Raw genomic sequence first — 20,791 nt, 5'->3', positions numbered from 1 at the left:
GTCAGGGTATATCCAAGCCTGCCACATATCAAATCACTAATAATTAAAAGTGGATACATTTCACCTGCTACTTACTGCTAAACGCCACCATATTCAAAGTCTGAGGAAGGTCCAGCTCAACCCCAACAAAGCGCGATTAAAAAAATAAAAAATCTATGCAGTCAGCAAACGGAATCACCATCCCATAATCTATTTAAAAAGAAACCATCTTTACCTGCCATAACTGTAGCCAGATGACAAAGCTAAGCATGAAAAATCTCAAAGCAGTGGGAGTGTTATCAGCATGTTCAATTACACTGAACAGAAATATAAAACTCAACAATTTCAATGACTTTACTAAGTTACAGTTCATATAAAAAGAAAATCAGTCAATTGAAATAAATTCATTAGGCCATAATCTATTGATATTACATGACTGGGAATACAGATATGCATCTGTTGGTCACAGATACCTTTAAAAAAAAAGTAGAAGCATAGATCAGAAAACCAGTCAGTATCTGGTGTGACCACCATTTGCCTCACGCAGTGCGACATCTCCTTCACATAGGGACATAGGGTCTTCTGTAGCTCAATTGGTAGAGCATGGCGCTTGTAACGCCAGGTTAGTGGGTTCGATCCCCGGGACCACCCATACCTAAAAATGTATGCACACATGACTAAGTCGCTTTGGATAAAAGTGTCTGCTAAATGGCATATTATTATTACATAAGAGTTCATCAGGCTGTTGATTGTGGCCTTTGGAATGTTGTCCCACTCCTCTTCAATGGCTGTGCGAAGTTGCTGGATATCGGAGGGAACTGGAAGACGCTGTCGTACGCGTCGATCCAGAGTATCCCAAATATGCTCAATGGGTCTCTGGAAGAAGAACTGGGACATTTTCAGCTTCCAGGAATTTTGTACAGATCCTTGCGACATGGGGCCGTGCATTATCGCACTGAAACATGGTGATGGCAGCAAATGAACGGCACGACAATGGGCCTCAGGATCTCGTCAAGGTATCTCTGTGCAGTCAAAATTGCCGTCGATAAAATGCAATTGTGTTCGTTGTCTGTAGCTTTATGCCTGACCATACCATAAACCCACCATGTGGCACTGTTCACAACATTGACAGTGAACTGATCGCCCACAAGACGCCATAAACGTGGTCTGCGGTTGTGAGGCCGGTTGGAGGTACTGCCAAATTCACTAAAACGACGTTGGAGGCGGCTTATGGTAGAGAAATAAACATTCAATTATCTGGCAACAGCTCTGGTGGACATTCCTGCAGTCAGCATGACAATTACACGCGCCGTCATTGTGTTTTGTGACAAAACTGCTGATTTTAGAGTGGCCTTTTATTGTCCCCAGCCCAAGGTGCACCTGTGTATTGCTCATGCCATCTAATCAGATGCTTGATATGCCACACCTGTCAGGTGGCTGGATTATCTTGGCAAAGCAGAAATGCTCACGAACAGCGATAAACAAAATGTGCAATTTTTTTGTTGTTGTTGAGAAATAAGCTTCTTGTTTGTATGGAACATTTCTGGGATTTTTTTATATATTTTTTTTATTTCAGCTCATGAAACATAGGACCAACCCTTTATATGTTGCGTTTATATTTTGGTTCAGTGTACATGTATCAAGTGCTACTCAGTTTTAGTGCAAACATGCAATCAGCACACATCTCTTACAGTGAAATCACAACCTTAACGACAATGCAGAAACACAGTCAAAATCCTAATATGTTAGTTAGATCTGAGCCCTGATGACCAGCACATTCAAGTACAGGACATGTTCTAATTTACCATGACATGTTACTATCACAAACAAAAACAGCCAAACATCAAATTGTTCCAAGTCAATGTGTTCATATTTACAGAAAACACATTCAAGACTAGGCCCATTTGTTGCATTTTAAAATCAATATTTTCTTGGAGGAACAAACTGTTTGAGCTCTTGATGTCAGAACTCCAAAATGGTTCAATACTCAGGGTATGACAGTTTAATACACACATTACATCTGCAGCCCATTCGAATACATGTACAAAAGTGAAATCCAGAAGCAATGTTGCCATTGGCAACAGCCTGACATTGAACTATACGAAAAGACAACTTGCTTTGAATTATTTTAAACAAATTATATGCTTTAATAAATTGTTTACCGTCGCCCCATGCTTTCCAATAGTCAATTATGGTTTACTTAGCCTAACAAAGCTGATGAGAAACACCTTCAGTTTCACCCATTATTCATGACTCTTAGCTCTGTGCATCACAACCCACATTAAATACCTTAACCGGTTTCAATTGAAACTAACCTTGCTGTATTTACCTGTAGGCTACAGTGTTCGAGGATGAGAACAAAATATTACGTTTTTGATGAGAAAAGCAAAGCTAGCATGCTTTCTTGTTAGATATGACTTTTTAAACCATTGTTTGACCGTCGTTACAACAGTTGTTAGACCGCAGCATTTCTAATGAATATTTAGGATTACCACAATGCATGTGCATCGTTTCCCCTAGATTTTGTTTCAGGCAGTTGAAAAAAGGCCCCCCAAAGTCAGCAACCAGGACTGTCAACCTAAAACCAACAAAGAGTAAGCCAAACTTCTATAGGGGAGGCAACATCAACAGGCTGTAGGATAGTAATGTCCCTCTACCAAGGTCAATGCTGTAACTAAAACTAGGGCTCTACAGCTGACAGCACAGAATGGCACAGCCTCTTTACAAAAACAGCAGTGGCAGTCACAAGGACACCGTGAGATCAGCTAGGCCGAACATGGCGGGATTAGAATTATTTCCAACTCAAGACTTTCCTGCTCTTTAAATCATACAGCCTTCATCTGACTGGTGTGGCTTTCATCATTAACGATGAACCTCAAAAACAACGTATTCAATTCATTTTAATCTCCAGACCAAACATCAAATGTAGGGCATACCCTTCACCTCAAGGGTATTAATCCAATGAGTGTGGTTAGCGTACTGGCTGGTTTACTGAAAATACACTACATGGCCAAAAGTACGTGGAACATCCCGTCGAACGTCTCAAATGCCCATGATTTTGGAATGAGTTGGTCCCCCCCTTTGCTGCTATAACAGCCTCCACGCTTCTGGGAAGGCTTTCCACTAGATTCTGGAATTTTGCTGTGGGGACTTGCTTCCATTCAGCCACAAGCGCATTAGTGAGGTCGGACACTGATGTTGGGCGATTAGACCCGGCCTGCAGTCGGCATTCCAATTCATCCCAAAGGTGTTCGATGGGGTTGAGGTCAGGGCTCTGTGCAGGTCAGTCAAGTTCTTCCACACCGATCGACAAACCATTTCTATATGGACCTCGGAAAGGGCCTTCCCAAAACTGTTGCCACAAAGTTGGAAACACAGAATCGTCTAGAATGTCATTGTATGCTGTAGCGTTAAGATTTCCCTTCACTGGAACAAATGGGCCTAGCCTGAACCATGAAAAACAGCCACAAACCATTATTCTTCCTCCACCAAACTTTACAGTTGGCACTATGCATTGGGGCAGGAAGCGTTTTCCTGGCATCTGCCAAACCCAGATTTGTTCGTCGGACTGCCAGATGGTGAAGCATGATTCTTCACTCCAGTGAAAGTGTTTCCACTGCTCCAGAGTCCAATGGCAGCGAGCTTGGCATTGCGATCTTAGGCTTGTGTGCGGCTGCTCGGCCACGGAAACCCATCGCATGAAGCTCCCGACGAACAGTTCGTGCTGACGTTGCTTCCAGACGCAGTTTGGAACTCTGTAGAATGTTGCAACCGAGGACAGAGAATTGTTATGTGCTACACACTTCAGCACTCCCGTTCTGTGAGCTTGTGTGGCCTACCACTTCGCGGCTGAGCCGTTGTTGCTCCTAGATGTTTCCACTTCACAATAACAGCACTTAGACGACCGAGGCAGCTCTAGCAGAGCAGAAACTTGAACTGACTTGTTGGAAAAGGTGGCATCCTATGACGGTACCACATTGAAAGTCACTGAGCTCTTCAGTAAGGCCATTCTGCTGCCAATGTTCCCTATGGAGATTGCATGGCTGTGTGCTCGATTCTATACACCTGTCAGCAACGGGTGCGCCTGAAATAGAAGAATCCACTAAATTTGATGGGTTTTCCACATACTTTTGGTCACGTGTACCTTCAACTTCACAAGAGCGCCAGTGTACCTTCAACTTCACAAGAGCGCCATGGGTCATCTATGGGTTGACAGAAAAACTGCCTTCACTCTTGCTATAGCCTCTGCCGAATCCCGAACAACCGGATGTTTCCGGTTTTCAGGAGAAATGGAAAGACACGCTGTAACGAGACTTCCACTTTTGGACGTTAACAAGGCGACGCGCCATCTTATCTCCTCCACATTTACTGCATTGGTTAAAAACAGCAAGACCAGTATGTAAGGGGCTCTAGTTTCAGGTGTTTATTTTACGCCTGCTACGTTAGGTTAGTCTTGCTATGACCTAATCAAATATATAAACCTGGTACAGGGAGGTTGGTGGGCACCTTAATTGGGGAGGACGGGCTCATTTAACAGATGGAGCGGAATGGTATCAAATACATTCACCACATGGTTTCCAGGTGTTTGACGCCATTCCATTTACTCCGTCCCAGCCGTTATTTTGAGCCGTCCTCCCCTCAGCAAGCCTCCAACTGAAACCTGGCTGATTTGTTAAAGAAATCTACACATTGTGCTACCTTGATGTTACCTTTCAAAAACACGATCATTTTAGAATAAATCCCATCAGAAAAATATGTTCAACTGAGAACGCCAAGAACAATCAGGCTGTAAAGTTACCTTTTTTTCCCCCCCTTGTGTCCTCACCGTCTTAACTGGCCCTGTATTCACAGCTTAGCCTTTCATCTTTTTTTCATAATGAATAACCTGATCCTAGATCAGCGCTATTCTGAAACACAGGAAATACAGGACCTGATATGAAAGTAATTGAACAGGTGAAAGTTAGCCCAATGATGGCCTTCTGCCATAATGCTTTCAGACCTGTCCATCCTTTACAGGTCAGTGCAGATAAGGAGAACAAGGGAATTAAAGTTCATTTGAGTTCTCTGTCAGATGGAACAGGAAATGCAGGGCATACTGGTAAGGAACACAACCCCACCACCAGTATGGAAAACGTATGCACTCACTAACATTTTTACATTTTAGTCATTTAGCAGACGCTCTTATCCAGAGCGACTTACAGGAGCAATTAGGGTTAAGTGCCTTGCTCAAGGGCACATCGACAGATTTTTCACCTAGTCGGCTTGGGGATTAGAACCAGCGACCTTTCGGTTACTGGCACAACACTCTTAACCACTAAGCTACCTGCCGCCCCGACTTACTAACTGTAAGTCGCTCTGGATAAGAGCGTCTGCTCAATTACTCTCCCCTAATAAAATGCTAACATATGTCTTCCCAACAAATCCCCCCCAAAACACCAATATCCTCCAAACAGTCAGAGGGAAGAAAGATAATCTTCGTCACCTCCCATTCTTAGCGTCACCTTTAATTACAAGTACAAAGTATAAACATTGGCCATTGTCCCACTGGAGACACTGCCACAAGGCACAAATATTTCATTAGATAAACACTTGGAAAACAGAACTTGGCAAGGCTCTGCCCTAAAATCTGTCCCAGCTTTGTGCATGTGCAGCCAGCAAGCAGCCTCATCCAAGAGCTGGCATTTGAGCGCGGTGCATCTTGTCCCCCTGAAGGCCTTGCGGGAAAAAAAAAACAGCCACAGTTAAAGATCACAAGGTTGTTTTTTTTGCCCACCCGTGTGCTAGGCTAAACCCACCCACCTCCACCGTTTTACGCCACTGAGCAGGCTCCCCTTTAAGACTCATTCAAATGCAGCATGCTTCGTTACCGGTGCTCTCGAATCCCACAGCACGCTATGTTGCCATGAAAAGCAACAATACATGGCAGCGACGTTGCCATGAAAAGCAACAAAAAAAAAAAAACAGAGAATGCGTAATTTGGGGAGTAAATGTATCAGTTTAAATAAAAAGGTGAAAGCTGTAGACTTCTGACACCCCTGACTAGTCAATATTTCATGACCAGCTGCCTTTAGAACCTTTAACTGCCAAAACATTTCATATTTTCATACAAAAGTTAGTGTTGCACTACCAATGCTGAAATCTAGCCCCAGGTTACACGTTGTCCTTTTCCCAACTAACTGAAGCATCTCCTCAAACCTGGTCTTGAGAGGGCCAAAGAGGGTGTGTAGTTTTCTCAGTGGCTCATTGATTAGTAGGCTCACGAGTGGCGCAGCGGTCTAAGGCACTGCATCTCAGCGCTTGAGGCGTCACTACAGACCCCCCTGGTTCGATTCCAGGCTGTATCACAACCCGGCCGTGATTGGGGAGTCCCATAGGGCGGCGCACAATTGGCCCAGCGTCGTTCGGATTTGGCCGGTGTAGGCCGTCATTGTAAATAAGAATTTGTTCGAAACCGACTTGCCTGGTTAAATAAAAGGATAAATAAAATAAAAATTAGGGTCCAGGCTAATTAATAAGGTGCTTGAATGTGGGAAAGACATTCTACTGAATGAACCATGCCAGTTAATCAATTGAGACAGAGGCGTCCTGTGGATGCTGCAATCCCTCTGAACTCTCGATTAGGTCTACTGCTTTCACGAGAACATTACAGTAAAAATTATATTGCCATTTCTACCCCTTACTAAAATCATAAATACTGAACAAAAATATTTAAAAAACGCAACAATTTCAACGATTTTACTGAGTTACAGTTCATAGAAGGAAATCAGTCAATTGAAATAAATTCATTAGGCCCTAATCTATGGATTTCACATGACTGGGAATACAGATATGCATCGCGGTTGGTCACAGATACCTTAAAAAAAAGTTAGGGGTGTGAATTAGAAAACCAGTCAGTATCTGGTGTAACCACCATTTGCCTCATGCAGCGCAACACATCTCCTTCACATAGAGTTGATCAGGCTGTTGATTGTGGCCTGTGGAATGTTGCCCCACTCCTCTTCAATGGCTGTGCGAAGTTGCTGGATATTGGCGGGAATTGGATCATGCCGTCATACACGTTGATCCAGAGCATCCCAAACATGCACAATGGGTGACATGTCTGGTGAGTATGCAGGCCATGGAAGAACTGGGATGTTCAGCTTCCAGGAATTATGTACGGATTCTTGCGACATGGGGCCAAGCATTATCATGGGTGATGGCGGCAGATGAACGGCACAACAATTGGCCTCAGGATCTCATCACGGTTCCTCTGTGCATTCAAAATTGCCAATTTAAAAATGCAATTGTGATTGTTGTCCGTAGCTTATGCCTGCCCATACCATAACCCTACCATTGAGCACTCTGTTCACAACATTGACATCAGCAAACCGCTGATACACGTGGTCTGCGGTTGTGAGGCCGGTTGGAGGTACTGCCAAAGTCTCTAAAACAACATTGGAGGCAGCTTATAGTAGATAAATTAATATTCAATTCTCTGGCAACAGCTCTGGTGGACATTCCTGCAGTCAGCATGCCAATTGCACGCTCCCTCAAAACTTGACATCTGTGGCATTGTGTTATGCGACAAAACAGCACATTTTAGAGTGGCCTTTTATGGTCTCCAGCCCAAGGTGCACCTGTGTAATGATACTTATGTTTTAATCAGCTTCTTGATATGCCACACCTGTCATGTGGATGGATTATCTTGGTAAAGGAGAAATGCTCACTAACAGGGATGTAAACAAAATTGTGCACCAAATTTGAGATAAATAATATTTGTGCGTATACAAACACACACGAGTCTAGGTGGTGATTCAGCTTTCATTGTTCCTCAGAATACTCATTGAGCACGTGATGCTTTTGAGACATGACAAAAGGATTCCACCACATTTTAGTCATTTAGCAGACGCTCTTATCCAGAGCGACTTACAGTTAGTGAGTGCATAAATTTTTCATACTGGCCCCCCGTGGGAATCGAACCCACAACCCTGGCATTCGCAAGCGCCATGCTCTACCAACTGAGCTACAGGAGGCCACTGCAGAACTAACAACTACAGGAGCGCTACTACCATGAGAGAGACGATTAAAAAAAAGGTGGTCAGATTGATCGCACTGAATCACAGGCTACAATAAACGCATTTACAGAAATCACATTAGTTCCAACGAAAATACTTACAGGATATGTTCATTAATAACTAAAACATGAGCTAACTAGCAGGCTAACTCTTGGTTTATTTTTTTATTTTTTTAAACGACAGAGCTGCTGTATCCCAGTGTTTTCCATTAGCGCCAGCATTTGGAAAATCAGCCGGTTACTTTTTCCCACTTCATATTAAAAACTAGGCTACTTTTCATTTAAAAAGTTTAAATTAGATCGTTCATTCTAGCTTGAGACATACTATAAGATAGGCGCCTGTCAAAGTGAGCGATGACAGGGAAACGCAGTCTGCCGTCTGTCCTGCCTAATGATTGGATGTTCTAATAGAAAACAGTATGATTTGAGAACTGGGAAAAACTTGAATCATGCAACAAAACAAAAACGGATTTTATAGGGCCCTACCTAATGATAAATGTTTTATTCATTTTGGCTACATATAATCATAAATATAAAAGACCAGGGCTCTAAATTTAAAAAGCACTGGTGCTCCCAACTTAAAGTAACGAACGCCACATGAAATTCAGGAGCACCAGAAAATAAGATGTATTTTATTTTAACTGATGAGATAAAACCTTTATTGGGCCTATATGAATTGTAGCTACTTCTGAAGCAGGTGGTGCCCTAGAAACTAATATGACACTGTAAATACATTTGTTTATCCAGAGCGACTTACAAATTGGTGCATTCATAAGTTGAATTTGTAAGTCGCTCTGGATAAGAGCGTCTGGTAAATGATGTAAATGTTTATTATAAAGAGACTAAATGTTCATACGAATACCGATCATTGAGATTAAAGTCATTTGTGAAATATTAGGTTTCTACATTGTGTAAAAGCAAGTTTTTCCTATTGAGATCCATTACATAGAAAATGGTATACTCGTTTCATTAAAAACATCAGGTTTGTGATGACAACATTCAAGAGATCCGTCATCTATTCATTGATCTCCTGAAGAAGCTATCCCCTTTCCTTACTGTGCACCCAAATGTTTGGATTTACTGGTAAAGCTACCAGGTTTACGCCAGCTAGCCAACGAGACAACATGAATGAAGAAAGTGAAAAACAAAATGGTTAATGACGTCGACGCATTAGTAGTTTTAGAACAGCATGGTTTATGAACGTAAAATGCGGTCCCGGTGATCCGCTATAGGAAGATAAAATGTTGCACGCGGTAAATATAGGTCAGATCTTTTTGACCTGGTTCAACTAGAAACAAGCCGTTTTCACTGTAGTAATGGAGCAATCAAGACGCTAACGACTCCGCATTTGCGTGTCTCTCTAGGGCACTCAAACGTTACAGCGAAGCCTCATTACAACAATTATTATCTGGGAGATTTCTTTCATAGTCGCACAGTTGGTCCCAAAATAAACCTGGTCTCACAGCGAACTATTTAGTTGCATATGCGACAAAATTGGTGGCACTTTAGAGCCCTGCTTAAGACTGATATAACCCTTTTATTTTATTTTCAATTTAAACATTAATTTTCTTTTTCAAGATAATGTGGGCCATTTTTACACCATTTGTTTTAATAGAATAGATCATTTGAAGAACAAAAAAAAAATCTGAGATAATTCATATCTTGCAGTAAAACTGTAAATAAGACTAATCAAGAGAAGACAGGTTAAATGTTAAGGTTCAAGGTTCTTAGAAAATAGTTCTGTTCATATAAAATCAAATCAAATTTTACTTGCCACTTTTTTTTATTTTTTAAGTGTTAAGTAAAATAGATAAGTAAAAAATAAAAGCAAATAACTAAAGAGCAGCAGTAAATAAAATAACAGTAGGGAGGCTATATACAGGGGGGTACCGGTACAGAGTCAATGTGCGGGGCCACAGGTTAGTCGAGGTAATTGAGGTAATATGTACATGTGGGTAGAGTTAAAGTGACTATGCATAGATAATAAACAGAGTAGCAGCAGCGTAAAAGAGGGGGATGGGGTGGGGGGCAATGCAAATAGTCCGGGTAGCCATGATTAGCTGTTCAGGAGTCTTATGGCTTGGGGGTAGAAGCTGTTAAGAAGCCTTTTGGACCTAGACTTGGTGCTCCGTGCGGTAGCGGAGAGAACAGTCTATGTCTATGATTAGGGCGGCTGTAGTCTTTGACAATTTTTAGGGCCTTCCTCTGACACGGCCTGGTATAGAGGTCCTGGATGGCAGGAAGCTTGGCCCCAGTGATGTACTGGGCCGTACGCACTACCCTCTGTAGTGCCTTGCGGTCGGAGGCCGAGCAGTTACCATACCAGGCTGTGATGCAACCAGTCAGGATGCTCTCGATGGTGCAGCTGTAGAACTTTTTGAGGATCTGAGGACCCATGCCAAATCTTTTCAGTCTCCTGTGGGGGAATAGGCTTTGTCGTGCCCTCTTCACGACTGTCTTGGTGTGTTTGGACCATGATAGTTTGTTGGTGATGTGGACGCCAAGGAACTTCAAGCTCTCAACCTGTTCCACTACAGCCCTGTCGATGTGAATGGGGGCGTGCTCGGTCCTCTTTTTTTCCCTGTAGTCCACAATGATCTCCTTTGTCTTGATCATGTTGAGGGAGAGGTTGTTATCCTGGCACCACATGGCCAGGTCACTGACCTCCTCCCTATAGGCTGTCTAGTCGTTGTCGGTGATGAAGCCTACCACTGTTGTGTCGTCTGCAAACTTGATGGTGTTGGAGTCGTGCCTGGCCATGCAGTCCTGGGTGAACAGTGAGTACAAGAGGGGACTGAGCAAACACCCCTGAGGGGCCCACGTGTTGAGGATCAGCGTGGCAGATGTGTTGTTACCTACCCTTACCACTTGGGGGCGGCCCGTCAGGAAGTCCAGGATCCAGTTGCAGAGGGAGGTGCTTAGTCCCAGGGTCCTTAGCTTAGTGATGAGCTTTGAGGGCACTATGGTGTTGAACGCTGAGCTGTAGTCAATGAATAGCATTCTCACATAGGTGTTCCTCTTGTCCAGGTGGGAAAGGGAAGTGTGGAGTGCAGAGATTGCATCATCTGTGGATCTATTGGGGCGGTATGCAAATTAGAGTGGGTCTATGGTTTCTGGGATAATGGTGTTGTGAGCCATGACCAGCCTTTCAAAGCACTTCATGGCTACAGACGTGAGTGCTACAGGTTGGTAGTCATTTAGGCAGGTTACCTTAGTGTTCTTGGTCACAGGGACTATGGTTGTCTGCTTGAAACATGTTGGTATTACAGACTCAGCCAGGGACAGGTTGAAAATGTCAGTGAAGACACTTGCCAGTTGGTCAGCGCATGCTTGGAGTACACGTCCTGGTAATCCGTCTGGCCCTGCGGCCTTGTGAATGTTGACCTGCTTAAAAAAAAGTCTTACTCACATAGGCTATGGCGAGCGTGATCACAGTCATCCGGAACAGCTGATTCTCTCATGCATGCTTCAGTGTTGCTTGCCTCGAAGCGAGCATAGAAGTGATTTAGCTCATCTGTTAGGCTTGTGTCACTAAGCAGCTCGCGGCTGTGCTTCCCTTTGTAGTCTGTAATAGTTTTCAAGCCCTGCCACATCCGACGAGCGTCAGAGCCGGTTTAGTACGATTCAATCTTAGTCCTGTATTGACACTGCTTGTTTGATGGTTCGTCGGAGTGCATAGCAGGATTTCTTATAAGCGTCCGGGTTAGAGTCCCGCGCCTTGAAAGCGGCAGCTCTACCCTTTAGCTTAGTGCGGATGTTGCCTGTAATCCGTGGCTTCTGGTTGGGGTATGTACGTACGGTCACTGTGGGGACGACGTCATCGATGCACTTATTGATGATGCCAGTGACTGATGTGGTGTACTCCTCAAGGCTATCAGAAGAATCCCGGAACATATTCCAGTCTGTGCTAGCAAAACAGTCCTGTAGTTTAGCATCTGCGTCATCTGACCACTTTTTTTATAGTCCTAGACGATATCCCAAACTACTAAAAATACACTGAATTCATACATTGTAAAAGTAAATGTCTTGCTACACAATATCAAATTGTTTCTATCTGGAAGGTACACGCGATAAAGTATTCAATAATTTCACTGTGTATTTCGGATGGAATCATGCCATTAGAATGCACTAGAGGCCAGCAAAAAATATATATATAATCCTGGGGTGGACCGGGGACACCTGGCTGGCTACTCTATGTACTTGTGGAAAACACTGGTAGCCTATGGGCCAAGTTATTCCACTACACTAGGCAATTGAGTAAACAGTGGAGCATGCTGTGGGAAAAGGAACCTCACTTGCTAAATATCAAGGCTAAAATTAAATAAAATGAGCAGAATTACAAGGTACAGCAAACCCATATTAAGGCAATGTTCTGTGAACAGAAAAACCCATAATGGCCCTGTTAATATATTCTGTTTTTTAGCACTGTGAAAAATCAGAGTAGCCTAATCATGTTTCTCTGGTGAGTGCTTACAATGACCGCTGATTGACACTCAACATCAAAGTGAGTGTATCTAGTAGTTAGTGTGCAAATTGCAGATATTAGCAGTAGGTATCCTGTAGTTTGCACTATTAAAGTAGTCTACTCGGGCGTGTGTTTTAAAGGGATAGTTCAGGATTTTGGCAATGAGGCCTTTTGTCTACTACCCCAGAGTCAGATGAACTCATGGATACCATTTCTATGCACCTGTGTGCAGTTTGAAGGAAGTTGCTAAATAGCGTTAGCGCAATTGCTAACTAGCGAAACTACCTGTGTCTTTCATACTGGACACAGATACATACAAATGGTATTACATTTACGTCATTTAGCAGACGCTCTTATCCAGAGCGACTTACAAATAGGTATCCACGAGATCAGACTCTGTCTGGGGAAGTAGATAGAAAATGCCTCATTGCCTGGACTAAGCAAGTCCAACAGAGTTTCATGTTATAAGTACACAATATTTCCAAAATAATGTTTCTGAACCACTGCTGATGAAAAACAACACATCTGCTGACTAGGATATTCAGCCACGCACTTCAAAGTGATGGTACAACCAGTCCCCTCAGTGTTTCTCAGCTGAAAATGACACTATTGATCTCTTAGGACTGCAGTTAGCACATCATGGAAGGAGCATGCAGATCCACAGACAGTAGTGGACTAGGGGGGGGGGAGACTCATAGTGTTGTGTGTGGTAAGGTCAGATGCTCCATAGGGCACTTTTCGGTGTGTGTGTGTGTGTGTGTGTGTGTGTGTGTGTGCGTGTCCTTGAACATTAAAATGGCATAGCACTTCCATCACTTACAATGAGCTCTGACATTTCTTTGTTCAAGTCACAGGAGTAGCTATACTACCGCCACAAAGTGGCTAAGACAACCAAGCTACCTGGGGACGAAACACAACGACTCCTGCTATTGCAGCACTACAACCATGCAAAAGTTAACACGAAGTGGTGCCTTTCGAGAGAGAGAGAGGGAGGACTAGGAAGATACGATATATACACAAAAACATGTAAAGTGTTGGTTCCATGAGCTGAAATAAAATGGCAGAAATGTTCCATATGCAATTTTGTGCACACATGTTTTGCCCCCATCCCCTGTTAGTGAGCATTTCTCCTTTGCCAAGATAATCGATCCACCTGACAGGTGTGGCATTTCAAGAAGCTGATTAAAAGCATGATCATTACAGGTGCACCCTGTGCTGGGGACAATAAAAAAGGCCACTAAAATGTGCAGACATCTCAAGTTGAGGGAGTGTACAATTGGCATGCTGACTGCAGGAATGTCCACCAGAGCTGTTGCCAGATAATTTAATGTTAATTTCTATACCATAAGCTGCCTCCAACGTTGTTTTAGAGAATTTGGCAGTACGTCTAACCGGCCTCACAACCGCAGACGACGTGTAACCACGCTAGCCCAGGACTTCCACATCCGGCTTCTTCACCTGCGGGATCATCTGAGACCAGCTTATGAAACTGAGGAGTATTTCTGTTTGTAACAAAGCCCTTTTGTGGGGAAAAACTCATTCGGATTGGCTGGGCCGTGCCCCTGCCGATTCATATGGAATCCATAGATTAGGGCCTAATTAATATATTTAAATTGACTGATTTCATATGAACTGTAACTCAGTAAAATCATTGAAATTGTTGCATTTATATTTCTGTTCAGTATAAGAGAGAAGACCACTACCTTACCAGAATAAGAAAATATTCTTTAAAATGATGTTTTCTGAAGTGGCACTGACTGTACAGGGAACATACACCAACTGTACATTACCACTTCGCTATGAGATGGCCAGCGGGGATGAGTCCTGAGCATGATTGGTTGTTAGAGCATATTGCACTGACAGCAAGTTTCATAAGACATGATGAAGTCTTACCAATGCTGTCAAACAAATAGAGAATAAATGTAAAGCCACACTTATGCCAATTTGCATCTTTGATTTGAGCAGGCCAACCTGCATTTTTCGGGTTCAGCTCTCCTAACATGTAAAAACTCCTCCTTTCCATGAGAACCACTTGATGTTGATAAATGGGAGTAAAAATTAATATTTCTAGGATAATTCAATGGCAATGAGTTAAAGGCAGTGCTGGGTCTGGAAGGTGTAGGTCCTCTAGGATTACAGTAGAGAATCAGACTTTCGGGGCAGAACTTCTAATTACTTAGTAAAATAATTTTACAAGCAAGAAATACTTTTTTTTTTTTTAAGTAGACCAAGGCGTCATACGTGAGTATGTGATGTAAACATGGTTGAAAAATAAAAGCTATTGCTACCTGTGTCGACCAGTTCGTTAGAAGGCAGAGCAGCGTAGCCCTGGCTGTAATATGATCAATGACACGTTGAACAGCATCTGCCAAATGTGGAAAAAAACTGAATCCTAGGGGGTCCACCATTGCCATGAGTCGAGGAGAGGTCTACTGTGACGCAGACAGGTCCAAGGACACTGCGGCGCTGGCCTCGGGTAATGACCTGCACACACTGTGGGAGGGACACCTTGTGGTCAACATATAGCATGAAGGGGCGTGACACCCCCACATTATCTACACCACAGGACTCAAACTAAACCTTCACTGCAGACAGAAAGACGGAGAGCGAGAGAGCTGGGAGCTAGGAGAGAGGGGGGGGGGGATTTTTTTTATTTTTTTGCTGGAACCACCCACTGTAAACTAACCCATTTCTGACAGGGCGGCACACTGACATGGCCTTTGGAAGCGCACTCACTCTCCTGCGTTTTGGTCGTTCTGTCAGCAGTCTATTTAGAAAGGCAAATGTCTGGGCTCAATAATACATCCACTCTTATTCCCTTGTCCCTCACTGAATCTGTTGAAATCATGGAAGGAACATAATATGAGGAAGCAAATTGCCCAAAAAAGCAGCATCTAGGCCTATAAATGAATAACATTTATTGGAAACAGTTAGGGACTTGCAGGAAAGACTCAAAAAGAACCTAGCTCAATTTATGTTCCAAAAAACGTTCACTTTTTAAAAATGGCAAGCAAATTATAGTCTCCATTTACCAACTACTACCTTGCCAGTTAATTATTTTAAACCTTGTCCTTTGATGGATGAAAATGTCAACAGAAAGCCCTTATTACCTTAATGACATGCCATACATTCCAACAGTAGGGTAGCTTTCAGTTAGCTTAATAACAATATTGTTCAGGGAGGAGAGATGAGACTTGAGCTATCTACTAGAGGGAAGCACTGAACTACGCCCCCCCCCCCCCCCAGTCCATCCATCCATCCATCCCTCCCTCCCTACAAGACCATAGATGAGTCAGCAGCCTCCTAGTAAATATTAACTAGCCACGTTTCCTGTTGCTGCCTTGACGATTCGTAATCTTTTCATGACCTTATGACTGATTACTCACTGCAGACTGCCTACTCACTGGAACACACAAACGCCTGAGACAATGCTGAAGCATCTAGACAGACTCACTGCTGCTTGTTCAGTATCCAAGGTCAGATAACAACCGTGAGCACTAGGGATGCTAACTGACTGCATAGCTGGTCGGACTACAACAGCCCAATAAGTAACAGAATCTAACAGAAAAATCATAAACCACTAGACAAGTCGTTTCCCCATGTGTCCATAAAATACTTTCATGAGAAATGTGGACAAATGGTATAACAAGATGAGTGAACTAATGGATAAATACAGTAGTAACAGGTTTAAGATTTTAAGAAGTCAAGATATTGAACACATCTAATTTCATGTGCCATTTTTATTCAAGCATCTTCTGATTGGAGGTCACTTATAAGACTAATTATAGACTGGGTGGTTCGAGCCCTGAATGATGATTGGCTGACAGCTGTGGTATATCAGACCGTATACCACGGGTATGACAAAGCATTTCTTTTTATGGTATATTGCCAATATATCACGGCTAAAGGGCTGTATCCAGGCACTCAGCGTTGGGTCGCTCTTAAGAACAGCCCTTAGCTATTGGCCATATACCCACACCCCCTCGTGCCTTATTGTTTTATTAAAACATCCATATGAGGTGTCAACCTGGAATACAAGTATAACCACCACACACCGGATTAATTCATGCCTTACAATAACACTAGGGTGGGATGCATAATGTTATATTTTAAAACCATAGCTAGCTATAACATTGGAACGTCAACCAACAAGAACCAGACATTACCTCAATAGCTGGAATGTAGCTAAATAGGTGTGCGCTTCATGGAGAGGAATTGCCAAACTGCATGCAGGGAGACATGTGCTGACATTACAATTAGTTGATCTTTGCCACCTGCGCTGGAACGTTAATTGCTCGAGTAACAAAATGTCCTGACCTCGGGCTGAATTACCAATCAGTGTGCTATGGGTGAATATGCACCGTGATTTGTTATCCCGAGTCTATGCATATATTATATATACACACCACTAAAATAAAATGTATTGACTATGAGCGAGTGAGAAGCCCAACTCGTGGGTACACATCTTGACATGAACCGCATGACAATTAGCATGCCCCTATACTGCATAGCCAGTAATTGACCGGTGGCTAATTAAAACACGCCGCCTGTTTCAAAATGCCTTCTATGAAGCAGTAGAAAGTTACCGGTCATATAAATGTACAACTATTTCAACACAGGTTCCTCAGCCGACCCTTCACTAACCAGCTAACGTTTTGTACTGCTGTTGCCTAACAAGTAAGCCAGCCAGGTAAAGTCAACACATTGACTGAAGTTTGGCTAACTAGTTAGCTAGGTTATCAGTAAGCGTTTTAGCTAGTGTGACCACGCTATATATTCTTAGCTACAGCAGCTAGCGTTACCTAATTAGTTAGCTGGCTACATCCACTTTTAATTAGAATACATTGGTTCACTTTCTAACTTTAGTCGGCTACAATACACTATCTACCTGGTCTGGAGCAGTACAAACCCCCGACTAACAAAAAAAGGGCAAAAGCGTCATGCATGTGCAAATTGTAGCCGGCTAACGTTAGAAAGTGAACCAATACATACTGTGGATAGCCACGCTGAGATGTCCCTGCAACAGTTAGCTTGCGACCAACGAGCTAACGAGCTATAGCATTTGAAAGCGCATGCAATTTTCTTTAGTTTTCTTCACGGTTTGGCTTGTTCGTTGGATACAGTAAAATATTAATTTACAGTTCTTACCTTATGTGATGAATACAGTTTACAACAATTTGTATAATTGACGAAGGTCCATGCAACAAACAACCACTCCTTCTCCAAAGTTTGCGAGGTCGAGAATGGTTGGGCAGTGGCGGGAACGTAACTACACTAAGTAAACCGACAAGACAGGCAGCCAATAGCAGAGTCATCCTCCTTGGAATTTTCGAAATTGGAAGATTCCACTCGTCAACCAGCCCAAATAGGAGGGATGTCGATTTTTAATTTGCATCAGGTGCGCAGACCATTATCCAGGTCAAGGTTCCAGACAGTGAAAGAAAAACTAACATTTAAAAAAAAATTAATGAATCCAAATGAAGACCCTGTAGCCTAGTGCAATGCATTGTTTATTTTACCCTCACATTTTTTTTACAATTTCGAGTTCCTCCAGTCTGACTCATTAAAAAGGGAAATCTGCAGTTTCAAACAACTACAAAGCCTGTTCCCACCACTGTTTTGGTTAACATCTGAGGAATGGGCCTGGATAAATGTAACATGTCTCAAATTCTTAGACAGAGCTATGGGATACAAAGACTGACCATCCATGATATCAAAAATATAGGTTTTAATCATGTTGAGGCTATAGTGTTTGTTTACAATTACATTGTTTACAAATAATAGTTAAAAAAAATACTTACATTTTGGGTTCTGATGGGGTACCACAATTGATCTAAGCTCATGAGGATTGTATAAGTTATATTATTGAAAAATCTATGGCTATATATATATATAATTAATTTTAAAGTAAAACATTTTTATCCCAGATTGCCCCTTTTAAAGCAGGGTGCAGGTGAAGGGATTGGGGCATTTTGATAAGCGTCATCTTTCTGGCAGTGATTGCATGTCATCATAGCCAAAGCTTTTAATGGATAGAGCCCTTGAAAAGGCCCACCAATGAGTCTCTGATTTACAGCCTTTTTTGAAGACATCACAGGAGGTTGGTGGCACCTTAATTGTGGCAGACCGCCTCGTGGTAATGGCTGGAGTGGAATGCTATCAGATACATCAAACACATGGTTTCCGTACTGTTTGATGCAATTCCGTTCTCTCCGTTCCAACCATTACTATGAGCGAACCTCCGCTCAGCAGCCTCCTTTGGTAGACATCCACCTGAATGTGCGTCTTCGTGGTGCATAGGCTAGTTAGTCTCAGGTAGTGTGGGTTTAAATGCAAATCAGACGTGAATTCGCAAGCAAACTGATGCACACTTTAGGCCTACGCCATCAATTCTTCAATTCATCATCAATTCTTTCCAGGGCCTGTTTAAATAGCCAATGCAATCCAAACTCCTATTGGCAAACCAGTGGGTGCATAAGCTAGGTGTGTTTAGTTGTATTTATCAATTAGTGCATTTAGAGATAAATGCACTAAGTTTCGACTTGATTAAGCGTTGTGCCAGTAACCGAAAGGTCGCTGGTTCTAATCCCCGAGCCGACTAGGTGAAAAATCTGTCGATGTGCCCTTGAGCAAGGCACTTATCCAGAGCGACTTACAGGAGCAATTAGGGTTAAGAGCGTCTGCTAAATGACGTAAATGTAAAATGTAATTAAAGCAGCCGAGGCTACCACCAATCCGTAGTTGATCCCCAAAAAACTATGGCAGTTTTTTTGTCATGCAGTTTAGGCTATAACCTATCCCAGTTAAGTAGGATAGGGTCTGAGATTGCGACCCTAATCACGTAAACTGGTAATAAGCAAAAAAACGATCCATGTGCAGAGACCGGCTTACTTATCAGTCAATTGTTCACTCTATTGCATAGAAAAGATAAGACTACACAATATATAGCCAGTTTCACCAATACTATTGAAGACAACGCGAACTGTAGCCTATAGCTTATCCAATGCATATTGTAGTATTCACACTCGTGGCTTGGCTACCAATATGACATGTGAAACCCAAAGATTCGCGTTCACCTGACAGACTGTAGCCTTGACATGGGTAGCAAAGAATCTAGGCGCAGAGGGATTGATCTAATCGAGACATTGATATTTATGCACCGCAATTCTACACAATTAATCTCTGAAAAAATAGACCACAACAAAAAAATGTAACTGGAACGTTTGGCTATTGTCCTCATGCGAAGAGTGCAGGCTACGATATCAAACGATAGCCTACAATCGTATTGTTATAAAACTTGGAAGTCGCAAAATATCGATTTCACATAGGCTAATAATGAATAAATGTCTTACCGTTTCTACAAATGAAAGTTACGGACGTCCTCAGCCAAACAATCTCTTTAACAATAGAGAATGAAGAAGACACTTGCAAATAGGCTATAAAAAGATGAATTCGGCCTTTCTCTTAGTTCAAACTTGGAAACATAAATCAACACATAAACAAGATAAAATGATTAAATAAAATATTTATTTAACCAAAATACAGAAATGAGTCCCTTTCAGCCAATGGATTAAATAAAATCAAAATAACTGAAGAAATAAAATGAATCAAATCATTAAAAAAAACTGGCTTCTGCCTGTCTTGCTCTTTACAGGTTCACCACACAAATACGCGACATCACTAAGTGAAAACCAAAGGAAGGAGGAGGTTGTCTTTAAAAGGAAGATAGTCCTGTCAGCAAATATATAGGGCCGTATCACAGCAACGCTATACCTCTCCGCTCTCGCCGTTTCATCCATTCAACCTACACACACGAGCACGCATGCACGCGGAAGTATACCCGGAGTAGCTCCGTCCACCGTGATGCATCGAGGTGCCTGAATGTAATTGGCTATAACACGTCCTCATCGGGCTTTCCATTTTACCAAATTCAATATTCTATTGGTTCTATTTTATGCCATTCAAAAGGATCAAGTTTTTTCCTTAATATGGAATTTGATGTCTAACAACACCGACTTGCCACATAATAGCTGGCACGCGGGAATGACAAAATGTCTAGCTTGATAATTCATTTTTCGTGGATTGAACAGAAAAATATGCTTTAGAATCTTGCAGTTTTATAGGTTACAGTAAGATCCCTTTACCTATTGAAAGAGTCGATAATGCAAGGACAACCTTCCAACACGTGGGAACGTATTTTCAATTTAATGAGGTAGGCTATAAGCTAAAGCCCCTCCACTTTTCGTTATTCGTTGAGGCATCTAAACTGTGGACTTTACTTCACAGCTTTTCAG

The 20,791-nt window shown here is 42.4% G+C and overlaps 1 protein-coding gene across 3 annotated transcripts in view; it reads right to left on the bottom strand.

Moving 5' to 3' along the window:
- The window catches only part of LOC121571047 (ELAV-like protein 2), a 44,314-nt gene extending 24,031 nt beyond the window's left edge, over nucleotides 1–20,283 (bottom strand). The window contains exon 1 of one of the 3 annotated variants that reach the window (XM_045225131.1): nucleotides 19,850–20,283. Coding sequence is in view for 1 of the 3 variants with exons in the window: in XM_045225129.1 (XP_045081064.1) it covers nucleotides 17,646–17,812 (167 nt within the window). In the remaining 2 variants the exon portion in view is untranslated. Of the gene's footprint in view, nucleotides 1–17,645; nucleotides 17,816–19,849 lie in introns of those variants that run through there. The other 2 variants (XM_045225129.1, XM_045225127.1) reach the window with 2 other exon arrangements.
- Between the last annotated feature and the right edge of the window lie 508 nt (nucleotides 20,284–20,791).

Source organism: Coregonus clupeaformis, chromosome 1, assembly GCF_020615455.1.
Source record: "Coregonus clupeaformis isolate EN_2021a chromosome 1, ASM2061545v1, whole genome shotgun sequence".
Taxonomy (NCBI): Eukaryota; Metazoa; Chordata; class Actinopteri; order Salmoniformes; family Salmonidae; genus Coregonus; species Coregonus clupeaformis.
This window is presented reverse-complemented; position numbering and strand designations above follow the sequence as displayed.